The sequence below is a fragment of the Copadichromis virginalis genome, linkage group LG5, assembly GCF_057382275.1.
Source record: "Copadichromis virginalis isolate Kocher_CV1m ecotype Utaka linkage group LG5, C_Virginalis_male_GT1.1, whole genome shotgun sequence".
Taxonomy (NCBI): domain Eukaryota; kingdom Metazoa; phylum Chordata; class Actinopteri; order Cichliformes; family Cichlidae; genus Copadichromis; species Copadichromis virginalis.
In genome coordinates this window covers 41680882-41696762 of record NC_140622.1, presented here as the reverse complement: position 1 = coordinate 41696762, position 15881 = coordinate 41680882, and the positions used below count along the sequence as shown (strand labels likewise).

The 15881-nt window shown below is 49.7% G+C and overlaps 1 protein-coding gene across 3 annotated transcripts in view; it reads right to left on the bottom strand.

Annotated features, from left to right (window-relative positions):
* Nucleotides 1-15881, bottom strand: part of grm7 (glutamate metabotropic receptor 7) — a 145821-nt gene that overhangs the window by 22193 nt on the left and 107747 nt on the right. For 2 of the 3 annotated variants that reach the window (XM_085457832.1, XM_085457834.1), the window contains exons 6-7: nucleotides 14434-14634; nucleotides 11197-11378 (exon numbers count right to left, since the gene is read on the bottom strand). In XM_085457832.1, the coding sequence (XP_085313958.1) occupies nucleotides 11197-11378; nucleotides 14434-14634 (383 nt within the window). The remainder of the gene's footprint in view (nucleotides 1-11196; nucleotides 11379-14433; nucleotides 14635-15881) is intronic. The other variant, XM_085457833.1, reaches the window with a different exon arrangement.

Genomic DNA, 15881 nt, shown 5'->3' with positions numbered 1-15881 from the left:
AGACTTTGACGGAGCAAACGTTTCATCGACATTGGTGTTTGTTGGGAGAAAACTTACAAACATGCAGCACTTCAGAGTCACACTGCTAGCATCGAAGATTTAAGTAAATTTGACAAGCTGAACGCGTTCTGCACTGGACACGGCACGAGAGTGAGTGACAATGGTCTACAGCCAATCAGGATGCAGAACACAATGCGCTGCAAAAAACAACAACAAAAAAAGGCACCACATCCAGAGAAAGACACCAACAACCCATCGCTCACAGGCTTTCAGTAACAGTCAGTGTCTCTGGTGTTACATGTCTACATTTGGGTTTTATATCTTGACCACTGCTCGCAGCGGCTCACTGGATCTGCTGGTTTCTACCGATGGCGCTATAGGTCTTTCAACCCACTCTCATCATCAATGTGTTTTTTTGTGTTGTTGCTTTGATGCGCTGACATTATTGTCCACCAAGACATAACCTGCCAGTGTTAGAGACCTGAAACCTGTCTTAGGGGTTGCAGGAGCAGGTTTATCAGCCTGCAGTCTGGACCATGCTCTGTTTGAACCTCTGTGCTCTGGTTTTGTCACATTACATTTAGGAAAGGATCTTGGTTGAAGGTATAATCCCACAATATTTGGGGGTCAGTACTATCTTGTAAGTATAAAAACAGCTGCTCCATAACTGTAATTACACAGTATTTGTATCAGTCACAGTATCAGCGTGAGGGTTTCTTGTGTTTAGGGTCCGTGTGTCCATCGTGTCAGATCACAAACGGGTGAGCAGCAAAGGCACGACTGGTTGGGAATCGAACATCTCACACAGACACTGAGCCAGCAGCAGGTGTGTCACTGCTCAGGACGACTTTGTGGATCAGATAAAAACACAAAGACACAAAATACGTCGCTGATCTTTTAAAAAACTAAAATGTGTTTTCCTGCTCTGACCTCTGCGACTGCACAGGAAACATTTATTAATGACGGCCACACCTCCTCCTCACACATACACGTTCTATAACACATGCTGACTGTTCCTGTACAAAGTCTGTGTTGGTAATTCGTACTGGTTCACATGTAGCATGATGGGAATGTGCCAGACCAGCTGGCATTTCCACTTCCTGCCTGAACAAATCCATCGTATCCACTCAGATCGTTGGTCACTTTAATGGGAGAGCTAGCGTTAGCGCAGAAAGCCAGCTCAGGGTTGGATCTTGAAACCTGATCGATACGTCCATGAGGGGAACGATGAGCTACAAACATTCATGGTGCTTTTATTTTGAAAGTCAAGCTCGCTTACAAGTCGCAGGTTTTCCTTTTTGGGAAGAAAACACCTGTAAGTGTGCAGCAAGAACGAGCCCGTAATGGTCTTTACTGAAAGTCACATTAAGTGGAATGGACTTTAACTACCCTCTTATCTGGTCGTTAAGTGATGACGTGACGAATCCTACTTCCGGGTCTAAAGTAGTCTGCGTTTAATATGGCTTTTGTGTTGTTAACATGTTTAATGTTTTGTATTTTCTTCTATTTAATCTCAAAAAGCTCCTAAAACAGTCAGTGATCCCTGTTGACCTCCCTCGGCTTTTATTACCGCTAATCATTTATTTAAGCTCAGTTTTTAAAACCTTAGGATGTAACTACAGCCCAGCCCATGCAGCAGTATATGAATGACTAACCTCGTATTGTTCTCCTGGCTGAAGTTTGGTCCTTTTACAGCATCCTGCCATGCGATTACATTTGTTCCTGACCACCGAGAACACTCACGTTAACTTTTATCCAGTGGAAAAAAAGTTAGCTTGTTTATATTATGCTAACATAGCTGTGTCGCTAGCGGTCACGTAGCACATCATTATATACCAGCTAGCCCAACTTCAGTAACCCTACAAACGTCACTGCTGTTTAGTTTCTGTCTTCATTTATGCTGGAAGTGATAGCAGAGCTGTACGTTTGAATTTGTTTCCAAAACCCCGCAGTCAGGACATGCTATATTGTATTTAGATAGAAGCTAGCGAGCTAACTCCCTGCTAACTTCTAACTCCGTTAAATGTCATAAATTCCGTTTTCATGGATGCCTGGATGTTAAACTCAATTGTTACACCTGGTAGAGCAGAACGCTGATCATTTTATTAAAGATGAAAGACTTTAGACAGTTTTTCAACTCTCAGTAATGCCATAGTGATCGTTTGATATATGGACCTGCAGCAGAGTTTAGACCCAGACACGGCTAGTGACGTCAGACTGAACGACCGGATAAGGAAACCCCTGAGGAACGGTGACTAATCACTTCTTGCAGCATGCAGCCAACGGGGAATTTATTCATTTATCGTGTTTTGTTGTACCGTTTTATTTTTAGTGTCTTAGGCTGAGTTTTATTTTGTTAATGCTGTGTAGTTTTCACAGTGGCTTTGGAGAGACGTCTTCAAATAAACCAGTGATGGAAAAACTACTTTCGTCTGCCTGTGCTTTGAGGGAATCATACACATGTATGTGCTGTACAGCTGCATGTGCTTATTATTATTAATAAATTATAAAGAACAGTTGCTGAGTGAGTCTGAATTTCAGCTGTGCCTGTTTGATGTGACTTAAATGAAACTTAATGCATGAAGGGATGATTGTAATGCTGTTTTATTAACGAGTTTTCGCTCTTTCAGGTTTAAAACGCCTCTTTAGAAAGCGTCCGATCCGATGTGCCAGCGCAGGATTCTGAGTATTGTTCAGTGCGCTGTTGTGTGAAGTGATGCGCTTGTGGAAATGAGCTCCAAGCCCTCCCTGAAACGCTGCCCAGACCCTGGAAGGAGCTGAGCTCTGACGGATGCTGTGTGTTTGTTATTGTGTGCTGATGAATTTGGCAGATAGCTGCTCGCCGTCTGATCTAAAAGGACTTGGAGGGATTTGAAAAGCTGCTGTGACCCAGAGCTGATCCATTACAGAGCGCTAAGGACGTCCTCAGACAGATTATCTGCAGAGGCCGATCTCAATGAGCCTTTGGTTCCGGCGGCACCGGGAAAGAAAGTCCAGAATCAATAGCGGATGTTATCGCCGCCCACCATGATCCAGATTGCCCCGGCTCCCCGCCCGCCACCAAACAGCCGAGTGGATAACCTGGAATAGCCGGGGATGGAAGGCCGCGTGGGGCTAACAGCCTGGCTCGTCTCTGTCCAAGCTGACAGTTCAGAGCCAGCCTCTAATCCCCCCCCCTCGAAAACAGGCGGCGGTCCAGCTCTGAAGGGAAGGAAACGCATCTCTCCCACACAGCTCCTGTCTCCTAATTCATTTTCCCTATTATGAAATTCTGATTACATTCATCAGCATTTGCTTCCACACATCCATCCATCACTCCCACGTCCCATCCAACCTTTTCACTGCACGCCAAGCATCATCAGAATTACATGACCGGCTGACACAAATCCCCGCTGCTCCTCCTCGCCATCAGCTCACAGGCAGGTGAATCCGCCGCCACGTTTAATGCACGGATGGCGTTCAAATCCTACTCGTCACATAAGAAACGAGCTCCTCCGCACGCCATGAGAGAGTGACTCACAGCCTCACTAATAACACAAATCCAGACGGGATGGGATGCAAAACGCCACGAGCGGCGGCAGGTCAATCATTTAAATGAAAACGCCATCTGTCTTCTGGCCTTCGCAGCGGTCAGGAGGGCTGCCCGCCGCCGAGGCGTGTTCAATAATTCACCCCGAGCTTTGAAGAGGTGTCACAGCTGGTGGAAAGAGCCCCCCCCCCCCCCCCCACACACACAACCTCAGCAGCTGATTAAGTCTCCGGGTCCTGAACTCAGCCGGCACGCCGACAGCTTCGTCCAACACAGGAAATAAAATGAGGACAACTGTGTTCGCTGTAAAGGTTACAGCAGAAACAACGCTGTTCATTACGCTTCCTGCAGCTCTCTGCATCACGGCGCTCAGGAGCGCTCCACCAACTCGACCAACAACCCGAGTCACCCAGGTCCCAATTATCCTACCCAGCATCCTTAGATACCGCCGACCCAAACCAGTAATGTGTCCTTTCACACACCTGGAAAAATAAGGGTGAGACCGAATGTCCACGTAAAATCCATCTGCTCTGGGGTCCAGCAGGATAAAATCGATTATTTATGACTCTCTGAGCACATGAGCCCAATCTGGGTCATAAATCAGCAGACCTGTGGGGGTGTGATTATTCTACACGCCGTCTGACAAATACGACAGAGAGGAAGCGAAGCTTTAACACGTTTCAGGAAAGAGAGGCGGCTGGTTCGGAGCCAGAATCTGACTCTGGGCCGTCGGCATCATCAGCCGGCGCACTGTTTCTGCAAAAGGATGCAATTACCGCCCGCGTCCGTGCCGACCTGAACGCTGACCGTCGCTGAGCAGAAACGTCCCAGACGTCCCAGCAAATCGCCCCCAAGTCAGACGGTGCCAAGAGCTCCATCTGAGACTCTACAGGCCTCAGTCAGCAGGTTAAAGGTCAAAGTTCATGACAGTGCAACTAGAAACAGACTGAAGGAGTAAGGCTGTTATGAAAGCCTCCTCTGTGAAAGGACCTCGTCAGACACAAATGAGTCCTGACGTGGGTTTTTGGCATTCTGCTGCACATTTATATACTCTCCTCCTCAACCTTTGCACTTTTTAGAGGAAACACCTACAAATGCACCTGTGTCCACGCCTGTCCATCACGCCGCTTTACTGAAACTTTACGTGAAGCTGAGCTCTGCAGGAGAACTTGTGCTCTGTGGGGTTCGGGGAGGGCTAGATGCTCCGCTCATGGTTAAGCGCTGACGAGGCTGATCCTGACCGATAATGTGCAGCTGGCAGACGGCGTCATGAAGCTTTGCTTCGTCTGGTTCCTGTCGGAGGCCGGCCTGCAGGTTTCTGCTTTAAATGAAACTAAAGGTCAGATTTGCAAGGAGACAAAAGGCGAGCGAGTAAATGTTCACTGGGTGTAAAATGGAAAAAGAAACCGAGGAGGTCCATGAACACTCCCTGCGCCTCCCTCGCTGTTATTCTTATCACTGTCGGGCAGACCTTTGCTCCCACGCCTGCTGTCACACTCCTCGTCGATAAGCCGGCGCTGTGATTCCGTTGTAGGCCGCGGGTCAGTGTGGGTCAGGTGAGCGGTGCAGGGGAAGCGCCTCTTTCTGCTCGCTGTTAGTCACAGCAGCGTCTGTTCGCCTGGAAGAGCCAATAACACATCAACACTCTCTGGGGTGGGGGAGCTTCCAGTCTCACTGTACCAGGGACGCAGTGACGGGCTCTCCGCACCGTTGCCATGGATACCTTTTTTTTGGCCTCGATTCTTCATTGCCCCCCCCGCCCCCTCGCCTCCTGACTGCGTGTTGGATGCTGTCGGCCGGTCGCCCAGCAGTAACCGCTTCACAAACATGTCTCGCTTTCCTCCATCTGCCCGCACGCAGAGGGCTCGTCTGCCCCGCCTCCCTGTTCTCACATGTCTCCCTCTTCCTGCCTTCTTTTCATCTTCGTTCCTGGTGAAGCACACAAGCACCGCGGGAGACGAGGGGCTCGCGTCCCCCCTAATATTAGTAACGAGCAGTCATGAAACGCCTCCCGAGGCTAATTTCCTCCGCTTCGACATTCAGCATCAAACCGACTCCGGAGCGTGAGGAAGCTCACTGAACTCTTCGCGTCTCCTTCATGTTGTGCTGCAGTCTCTTTAAATGGATATGCAGGATAAAGCGAGCAGAATCCATCTGTGGTATCAGAGCAGAGCAGAGGGACGCAGCGAGCCTTCTCCACGCCACAGAGCACAGGAACTCCCATAACCATGGAAACAGCTTCGCTGGGCTAAAGTGACACTGAGAGAAACAAGCCTCACCCAAAGTCCATCGAACGTCACTGTTTGATGTCTCCAGAGGACCAAACGGTTTAACAGGACCAACTTGGCTCTCGCTCTGCAGGCCTACTTGTTGTTCCTAGAGTATTTAAAAGTAGAATGGGAGGCAGAGCCTTCAGTTTTCAGGCCCCTCTTCTGTGGAACCAGCTTCCAGTTTGGATTCAGGAGACAGACACTATCTCTACTTTCAAGATTAGGCTTCAAACTTTCCTTTTTGCTAAAGCATATAGTTAGGGCTGGACCAGGTGACCCTGAATCCTCCCTTAGTTATGCTGCAATAGACGTAGGCTGCCGGGGGATTCCCATGATGCACTGGGTGCTTCTTCTTCACTTCCCTTCACTGATTCCTGGAGGTGTATTTGCTTCCTGTGGTTTCCTGTCTGTAATTATAATCCCATGCCCCTCCGCCTCCTTTCTTTGCTCCTCCCTTCAGCTGACAGAGGACAGCCATCACGCAGAGCATGTGACTCTCCACACTCACTGTAGTCATCCTGTCCCTCCTGACCAACGGCCTCCATTAAACTGCAGCATCTCTCGGCTGAGTCAGCCTCGGCAGCAGGCCGCCTCTCACAAACGCCGTCTGCTTTCCTTCCATTATTGTGAGCCGCAGTCATTAACTCAGTCACTGTGGATCATGATTAAACTGATTAATTGAATGAAGGAGGAAATGAGTCCCCCGGGTCCCGGTGAGGCCGAGTGCAGCTGAACGTTTGCGGTTAGCGGATGAGCGGCGTGCTCGAGTGACAGAAACCAACGGAAAGGACCAAATAACAGGAAACTCATCAGAGACAAGATCACAGGCATGCCGGCGCCATTCATCCTTCATGTGACAAACACACAGCAGCCACACGCCACGTTCTGCGAGCGCGCTCAGTTTGCTGACTGAAATCAGTCCCGCCTCCGTTAATTATTCACCCGGAAAACTGAAAAATGATCCAGAGGGCTGATTATGATTCAGCGTATCATGTAAAACTGCTCAGAGAAGTCACAGCCGCCGCAAACAATGCGAGCAGATGTTCATTGGTAATCACACAAATGTCCAGCAGGGGCAGCAGCGAGTCAGTCCCCACAGCCAACAGGTTTACAGGCCGACACAAGCTGCTGGTTTCTATAGCACTTCCTGAACCTGCGAACATGTTTGTCTGTGAGTGACTGTAGGGTTTTTACACACAGAGAGGGCGGAGTCACCAGCTTCAGCGCATCTGAAATGCTCTGATGAGTCAGCAGTGTGTCTGCGTAAAGCAGCCTATCACGGAGCTGCTGCCAGGTGATCGACGGTGATGATGATGAAGGTGGAGCGGCAGCTGACAAACAGCTGACAAACAGGAATTCAGGATTTCCAGTGAAACATGGTCTCTGATTCCATCTGGTACCGATTAACAAAGAAATACCGAAATGAAAATGAAATCTCTTCGACACGAGCCGACTGCGTCAGCAGCAGCTCGGAGAAACGTTGACGAATCTGCAGCACGAGTTTAAAAGTTTTCTTTAACGAAGCGATAACAGGCGTGTGTGAACAGCACGAGGATTAAACCTGATTTAAAGCCGCGAGGAAAGCACCTTCAGCTCACTTAAGCCTTTATCAGGCTCCCACGGGCACCGTGCGAGGTGCACTTCACAGCAGCGCTCGGCGCTCCAACATCACTGCGGTGCGAAACGTTGCCGTGTGCGATGACCCGCTGCGACTCGGGATTATTCTAAAGCACAGAATAAAAGCTCTGTGTACATCAGCTGAGAGCGGGCGGCGTTTTCCCTCCACAGGTGAGAGATTGAGGTCCTTTGTTCTTTGATGCCGGTGCCGAACAAACACACGTCTGACCCTGCTTCAAAGAAAAGCTGCAGATGGAAAAAACAAACAGGGAATTTGAATAATTATCTTCCTTTTAGCTGCGTTTGAGACACAAACTGAAGAGCCGCTGTGTCCTTTATCTTTGAAGGGGTTTAGAAACAGACATCGTGTCACACGTGTGCTGCTTTTATTACTGCGAAATATTCACAAGACTGTCCAAAGGAGCTGCAGAGGAAAACTCAGAGAGTGTAAACGTCCTCGGCGCTGAGCGCATCACTCCAGCACACAGCCTCGATCAACACCAGTTTAACCACAGTGTCCAGTTTAAAAGAGAGCCTGTCAGCTCGAGGCTGCGGCGTTCGCAGGTGGCGGCGTGCCGCTCTGCTCTGATGAAGGCAGAGCCAAGCATCAAGGTTTCATTTCAAAAACCAGACGTGGGCGGGGCCCAGCAAACAGCACTGAGGCTCAGCTTCTGACCTGGAAGCCTCCGGTGACTCTGCGGAGACGTCTGGACTGGCAAGGTGTGATTGGCTGGAGCAGGGAGTTGTGGGAGTGTCTGCTTGGACTGCTGGTTGACATGGTTGTGCAGGACAACAAAACCTGGCTGTGAGGCCTCATATTTGAGACTTTTTAAAGGCGCCCTGATAAAAATCATAGCTCTGTAAACCTGCTGAGGCTGTCACCAGGATGCAGGTGACCCCTCCCTCCTGCTAACAGGTGTGCTCACCTGCGCTCTGTCAGCTGCAGCTGCAGTGGACAGTTTAATGCGGGTCCTGACACTGTTTCAGAGTCCCACAGAGGGAAAGATTAGCTTTTTAAAATCATTAAAAGGAAGGACACCACAGGACACAGACAATATTTCTCCCCTTGTTCGTCTCCTCCCGCCTCCCCTCCTCCCTCCTGACATCTGCTGTTAATCCTCTCCAGGCCACAGACCCCGTTTCATCCCATTCCCAGCCTCAATTGAGATTAATTCAATTTATCACTTGTAATTTCTTCTAGCCGCCAGTAAACGGCTCGTGTATTGGCCCGGGCTCCTCAGAGGGCCAAATTGATTCTGCATGCTGAGCGATGCTTTGTGCATTCAGGATACCAACACATGTCGACCGAAGGGGAGGAGGAGGAGGAGGGGAAGGAGGTCTTCCTCATAGCTTTGTGTGTGAGACACTGAAGGAGTTTGGTCACCTGCAGCCACATCTGGGGGTTTAAACAGGAAGTGGTGCTGCGTTTCACCGAGACCCTCCTTAGTGACCACTTCAGTGTGAGGACAGCAAGGTCCAGGAGGAGCGAAGTCCAGGAGGTCCAGGAGGAGTGAGGTCCAGGAGGAGCGAGGTCCAGGAGGAGCTGCAGACACTCCTCACAGTACAGCCAGGTTGGAGACGCCTCTCTGATCAGCTGCAGCTCAGCGCTCTGATGTCATGGAGCAGTGGGAGGAGACACCGGCAACGTGACCTCGGATCCTCCAGACAGCGCAGGTACTGCAGGGGGTCAGGGGTCACCCAGGGGACCTCCACAGCACAGGGAGGGGCTTTTAATGTTGGAGGTTACCATGGTAACAGCACAAGTATTTGAATAAGTGCACGTGTCCTCGTGTGACTGCACGCTCCATGAGCCTGTCACTGCTGAACACGTCAATTTCCCCATTGAAGCATTTTCTATTCTATTCTATTCTATCGTACACACATGAACTTCACGTGAAAGCATGTATTTATGTTTCATGCTGATATTTGCTGCTCTGTCTTCGCCCTTCAGAGTCTGCGGATCAGAAAAGTCAGATTTCTATGAGCAGCAAAGGCGTCTCCGAGGAAACGTCTCCACATGAAGAAGGTGACCTGGAGCCGGTGGCGGCGGCAGGACCGGCGGCGGTGACTCTGAGCTCGGTCTTTCATGTCTCAGCAGGGAGCACAGGTCCTGCTGGCTGCTGAGGCTGATCTGTGGGAGAGGAATCCCTCGCAGGCCTCCTCCTCCTCCTCGCTGATGGGCAGCAGACTCTGAGCTCCTGATGATCACGCTGACATTTAAACGTGTGTCGGAGCTTCTACTGCTGGCTGCTGAGGTTTCCTCCACTCGAACATCCACCCGACCAGCTCCTCCCATCACGGGTCACATTCAGCTTTCTGGTTATTCACTCATTTTTGGCCCTGTTCCATTTTTAACTTGATTTTGTTTGTAATGGTTGTGTTCACTTAGAGACGGTTTCACCTTCAAAGAACAGAAACGTGACCAACATGAGCAGAAACATGCGTGCGTTGTTAGGGGCGTGGCCTCTTTGTCCTTTGTATCTGTCCATCACAGTCGGGGTCTAGGCTGGAAGTCTCCTCCTCTTGAAGGCGACTCTTGCAGCTTTTAGCCAACCCTGGTACAAATCTGACCGGCATCAGACCGGCGACCTGTCCAGGTGTGCCCCGCCTCTCACCCTATGGCCGCTGGCATAGGCTGAGGCTGACCTGGATAAGTGGAAAATAGATGATGGATGGAGCAAATCTAAAAAAATCCACGGCCAAAAGTCTGAGTAACTAAATGAGCCGAGCGTATCAGTAATATGTCGCCTTCACAGCGTTGCAAACACGAGGACGGAGGAATAGCAGCTCCTGCTCTGCCACATCGGGCTGTGCAGCTGAATAATTTAGTGTTGTGAAGAAGCAGAGACGTGGCCCTGAATGCAGAAGAAGAGCGACTCGCTGGCTGTCCAGATCACGAGAAGTGCGACGAGCGAGTCACATATCAGAGCGTCTCCAGCGCCCGCAGTTTTGGCTCGCCGTAGCGTGGAATAAAGAGAGAGAGGCTCCAGACCGGACTTCACTGAGGCGATCGTGGTTACTCAGCCTAACTGTGACATGTTTCAGATCCAAACCTCCATCCGTCCAGGTCTCAGTAACTACACCTGACCGAGCGCTCTGACCCTGAGTATTTAATCTCAGCAGTATTTAGTGTCTGCTCTGTGCTTCTTAACGTCTCTCCGTCCTGATCCAGACTTTCACAGGAGCAGACACTCCAGGTAAAACCCATCATCACCAAAAACACCAGAGACGTTCAAAGGCTGAGGCAGCACACAGACCCCCTGAAGCAGGAAGTCTCAAACATCGTGGGTGGAGCAGAGAGTCCACGCCGCTGCTCCCTCTCTTTGTTTCGCAGTACCCTCTGCTTCGTCGAGCTGCGGCTGGCTGACTCAGCCTAATAAATTTGTAAACCTCTCACAGCATCAGATAATCTCCTCTGCCTGACCCAGCCTCCAATTAGCCCGTGTTCAGGGCCAGATGTGGTGTAAACGCGCCCGCTAATCCTGCTGGTGGTCCCAGCTGAGTCAGACGGAAACCACCCGCGAGGCGGGAATGGTCCACGCCGTGAGATGCAAACTCAACAAATCCCGTCCTTAGCAAAAAAACAGAAAGGGGGGGTTACAGCACATCACCTGTAAGTAATGAGGGCAGCTCTCTGTATGTACACCTCCTGTAAACGACGCTGCGCTCTGACTCTGAATCAGCCGTAAAAAACCTCCTGGCCGAACTCTGAGGGGTCACCTGTCATTTAAAGGTGTTTCAAAGGTCAAAGGTCAACACGAGTCCTTCACATTGACTTACATCAGCTGGTCTGTTCAGATCAGCAGCATCTTTGACACTCACATGGAGCTGCAGCGTCTCCGTCCACTGTCCAATCATGCGGTAGCCCGGCCCGGTCACGTTGTTCCACTGATACTGGAACAGGTCGTAGCGCCCGGGAGCGTCGCCGTTACGGTTGAACGTCACAGACGTACCGGCACTTCCTGCGGAGGAAAACAGAGACAAACAGCCAATCAGCTCACAGAGCTTAAATTAGTTTGGTCAGTAATGAGCCGCCATGACCTCGGAGATGCTGGAAGACGATTACAGGACAGTAAATTACCAGTAATACCAGTATACCCAGTATTACCAATAGTAACAGTGTGTGATTCTGGGCTGGCCCACACAGAAGGTGTTGTGTGCTGATAATCAGGGCGTTGCCGAAACGGCGTGTGGAGCCACTGGCAGTCAAAACAAACGCAGACGGAACAGATGGAGGAAAAACGTGTGAGTCCAACGAAAAACAGGAAACCTGAGTAACTCGCAGCAGCCAATAAACTGCAAAGCTCCAAAACTCAGGTCGCTGTGGGAGACACGTGTTCCCCGAGCGGCTGGAGGCTGGTTGTAGGTGCAGGTGTCAGCAGGTGTGACCTTGTGATCGCTTCGGTGGCTTCCAGATTGCTGTGGCTGCCTGTAGTTGCCATGGAAACGCTCACTAACTGGAGGAAGCTGGAAGTGTGATGCAATGAAGAACATTCACCTTCAAAATAAAAGCTTTTGACATGTGTTGGTTGGAGCTGTTAGGCACGACTTTACTTTGAAGGTAAATGTTGCGTGTTTGTGTCTGCACACACGTCTGTGTCTTCTGTGAAGATGAGGTCATTAAACATGCTCCAAAAGGCTCCACCTACTCTAGTTGAAGCCCAGTAGACAGCTAGCAGCTAGCTAACAGCTATAGCCGCCTGTGTCCTCATCCACCTGTCAGTCACAGAGGCCACGCCCCTAATAATGCAGACCTTAAATTATCTGCAGAGACCAAGCAGGTTGTGTATCAGGCTGTTATGGTTATTTTAACATGGGAGTCTATCGGGACTGACTCACTGCTGCCCCTGCTGGATGTCAGAGGAACTGCAGGTTAGTGCTTTGTCTGTTTTCAGAATAAAAGTACGGCAAGGCTGAGGCGACCGCAGTGTTCATGCTGAGGTGTGAAGGCTCCACTCACACCATCACTAACTGTTTTCAACTGCTGAATACGCAGCCATTCATTTCCATTAATGATGATTAATTTCATTAATGAGCTGCAGCATTATTGATGCAGACCATAAGAGCAGCAATGCATGTTCACTCTGCATGAATGCATCCTGAGAAAGAAGCTGCGACGAACACGTGTGATCAGCTCAGAGATAACAACTTCTACACAACAACAACTTCTACACAACTACAACTTCTACACAACTACAACTTCTACACAACTACACGTCAAACTCTTTGTTAGAGATTCAAAGCCTGAAATTCAGGACCATGGACAGCACACACAGACACGCACACACAGACACACACAGACACAGACACACACACAGACACAGACACACAGACACACAGACACACACACAGACACAGACACACAGACACACGCAGACACACACAGACACAGACACACAGACACACACAGACACAGACACGCACACACACACACACGCACACAGACACACACACACACACACACACACAGACACACACACACACACACACGCACACACAGACACACGCACACACACACACACAGACACACACACACACACAGACACACACACACACAGACACACACACACGCACACAGACACACACACACACACGCACACACAGACACACGCACACACACACACACAGACACAGACACACACACACACACACACACAGACACACGCACACAGACACACACACACACACGCGCACACACAGACACACACACAGACACACACAGACACACACAGACACACGCACACACACACACACACACGCACACACAGACACACACACAGACACACAGACACACACACACACACACAGACACAGACACAGACACACACAGACACACGCACACACAGACACAGACACACACACAGACACACACAGACACATGCACACACAGACACACACAGACACACGCACACACAGACACACGCACACACAGACACACACAGACACACAGACACACGCACACACACACAGACACACGCACACACACAGACACACACAGACACACACCCACACACACACACAGACACACACACACACCCACACACACAGACACACACACACACCCACACACACAGACACACACACACACACACACAGACACACACACACACCCAGACACACACACACACACATACACACCCACACACACACACAGACACACACACACACACACACAGACACACACACACACACACACACCCACACGCACACACAGACACACACACACACACACAGACACCCACACACACACACACACCCACACACACACACAGACACACACACACCCACACACACACCCACACACACACACAGACACACACACACACCCACACACACACACACACACACAGACACACACACACCCACACACACACACACACACACACACACACAGACACACACACAGACACACACAGACAGACACACACACACACACAGACAGACACACACACACACACACACAGACACACACACTCACAGACACACACACACACACACACACACAGACACAGACACGCACACACAGACACAGACACAGACGCACACACACACACACACAGACACAGACACGCACACACAGACACACACACAGACGCACACACACACAGACACACACACACACACACACAGACAGACAGACACAGACACACACACACACACACACACCCCTGCGAGCAGCTGTCAGCTCAGTCTGAGGAAAACTGCAGATTTTCCTTTTTCATTTTTTGCTCCTACAAATAAAACATGTTTATAATTTACTGAAGGATCAGAAAAACATGACAAACAACACGAACACTTGTTTTTTTGATGAGCGGTCCGGGTCGCTCTCGCCCGCCCGCGTGCACGGTCAGCATTAATGCGTGTTCGGGTTCAAGTCGCTGTGAGCCGTGATTTTACGACGAGGATAAAAACAGAAATTTACGAGCCGTTTATAACCAGCGGCGTGTTTCTGGCCTCGAGCTCAAGGCGCGAGCAGCTTTATGGGCCGCAGAAGGACGCGGCCATCGGTCCACTCACCGTTGAAGCTGACGCTGCGGATGTACTTGAGCAGTTTCTTGCCCCCGGCGATCTCCATCTCGGGGCAGATGCCGGAGTTCTCGGGACACATGTCACGCTGCATGTTGTGGAGCGCGTGGGCCATGGCGTACACGGCGTCGATGACGAACTGCACCTTCCCCTCCTGCTCGTACTTTGAGTCGATGCCGATGCGCTCCTGACCTGAAGGAGACAGAGGTCACACAGAGGTCACACAGAGGTCACACAGAGATCAGACAGGTGGCTGCTGACGCTTGCTGGGTTTAGCAAAGACAAACGTGTGTGTGTGTGTGTGATGGCACAGAGGCATACATACACCACAGTGGGTTAACTGCAGGACTTTGAGGGTGAGGATGGTGGGTGAGGAGCTGCGCACAGCTAAGTCAGTATTAATAATGTTTATCGATCGCTCTCTTTCATAACGCCTCCAACAGGCAGCACTGTGACTGCAGTCTCTGCCTCTGCTGTGATGAAAGGAAGGAAGCGCTAAAGAAACAGCAGCTCAGTTTAATCAGCCAGCGAAGGAAAAACTCCCTCAAATACAAGCTCCGCCTTCTTCAATGAGCTCCACTTCCTCTTTTATCCATTTCAAATTCCACAACACAGCAAACAAAGGCGCTCTTCCTGAAAGTGCTGAAAGTGAAACTCCAGCAGTACCCGCTGGGTCTACGGGGCTGGTGGAGAACGCGGAGTCTCAGCATACATGGTGATGTCACTCAGTCATTAACCGACGCTGCATCTTTAACTCCACCCTCCTAAAACACGTTCAAGGTTCAAGGTTCTTTATTTGTCACATGCATAGTTATACAAGTATAACACACAGTGAAATGTAGCCTGACACGCTCTTCGACATGTGCAAAAATTGGGGGGGGGGTAGAGGAAGAACATTATATATATATATATATATAATGTTCTTCCTCTACATTCCTCTATGTATATACTATATGTATGTATATATATATATATATATATATATACACTATATGTATGTATATATATATATATATATATATATATATATATATATATATATACTATATGTATATGTATATATATATACATATACATACATACATACATACATATAGTATATACACTGGGTGAATGTGCAGTAGTAGCAGCAAGCAGGTGAATTCTGTACATTAATATGAATAGACATCTGACGTACGCTCTCCTCAGCACACAGGTCTGAGGTGATTGATCTGAACCTTCAACTGATCATCTGAAACCTCATCAGAAACGGTCAGTGAAGGACGGCTGGAGGCAAGGATCTGATGGAGCGATGGATCCACGTCATGGTCAGTGCGTACGAGCAGGTGAGAGTCTGCAGCCACCTGTGAGGCACGGCGGAGGCTCTGCCATGGTTTCAGTGCTGTTGGAGATCTTTGATAAACTGATGAACTTTGAACTCAGAGAGGTTCCATCGGAGT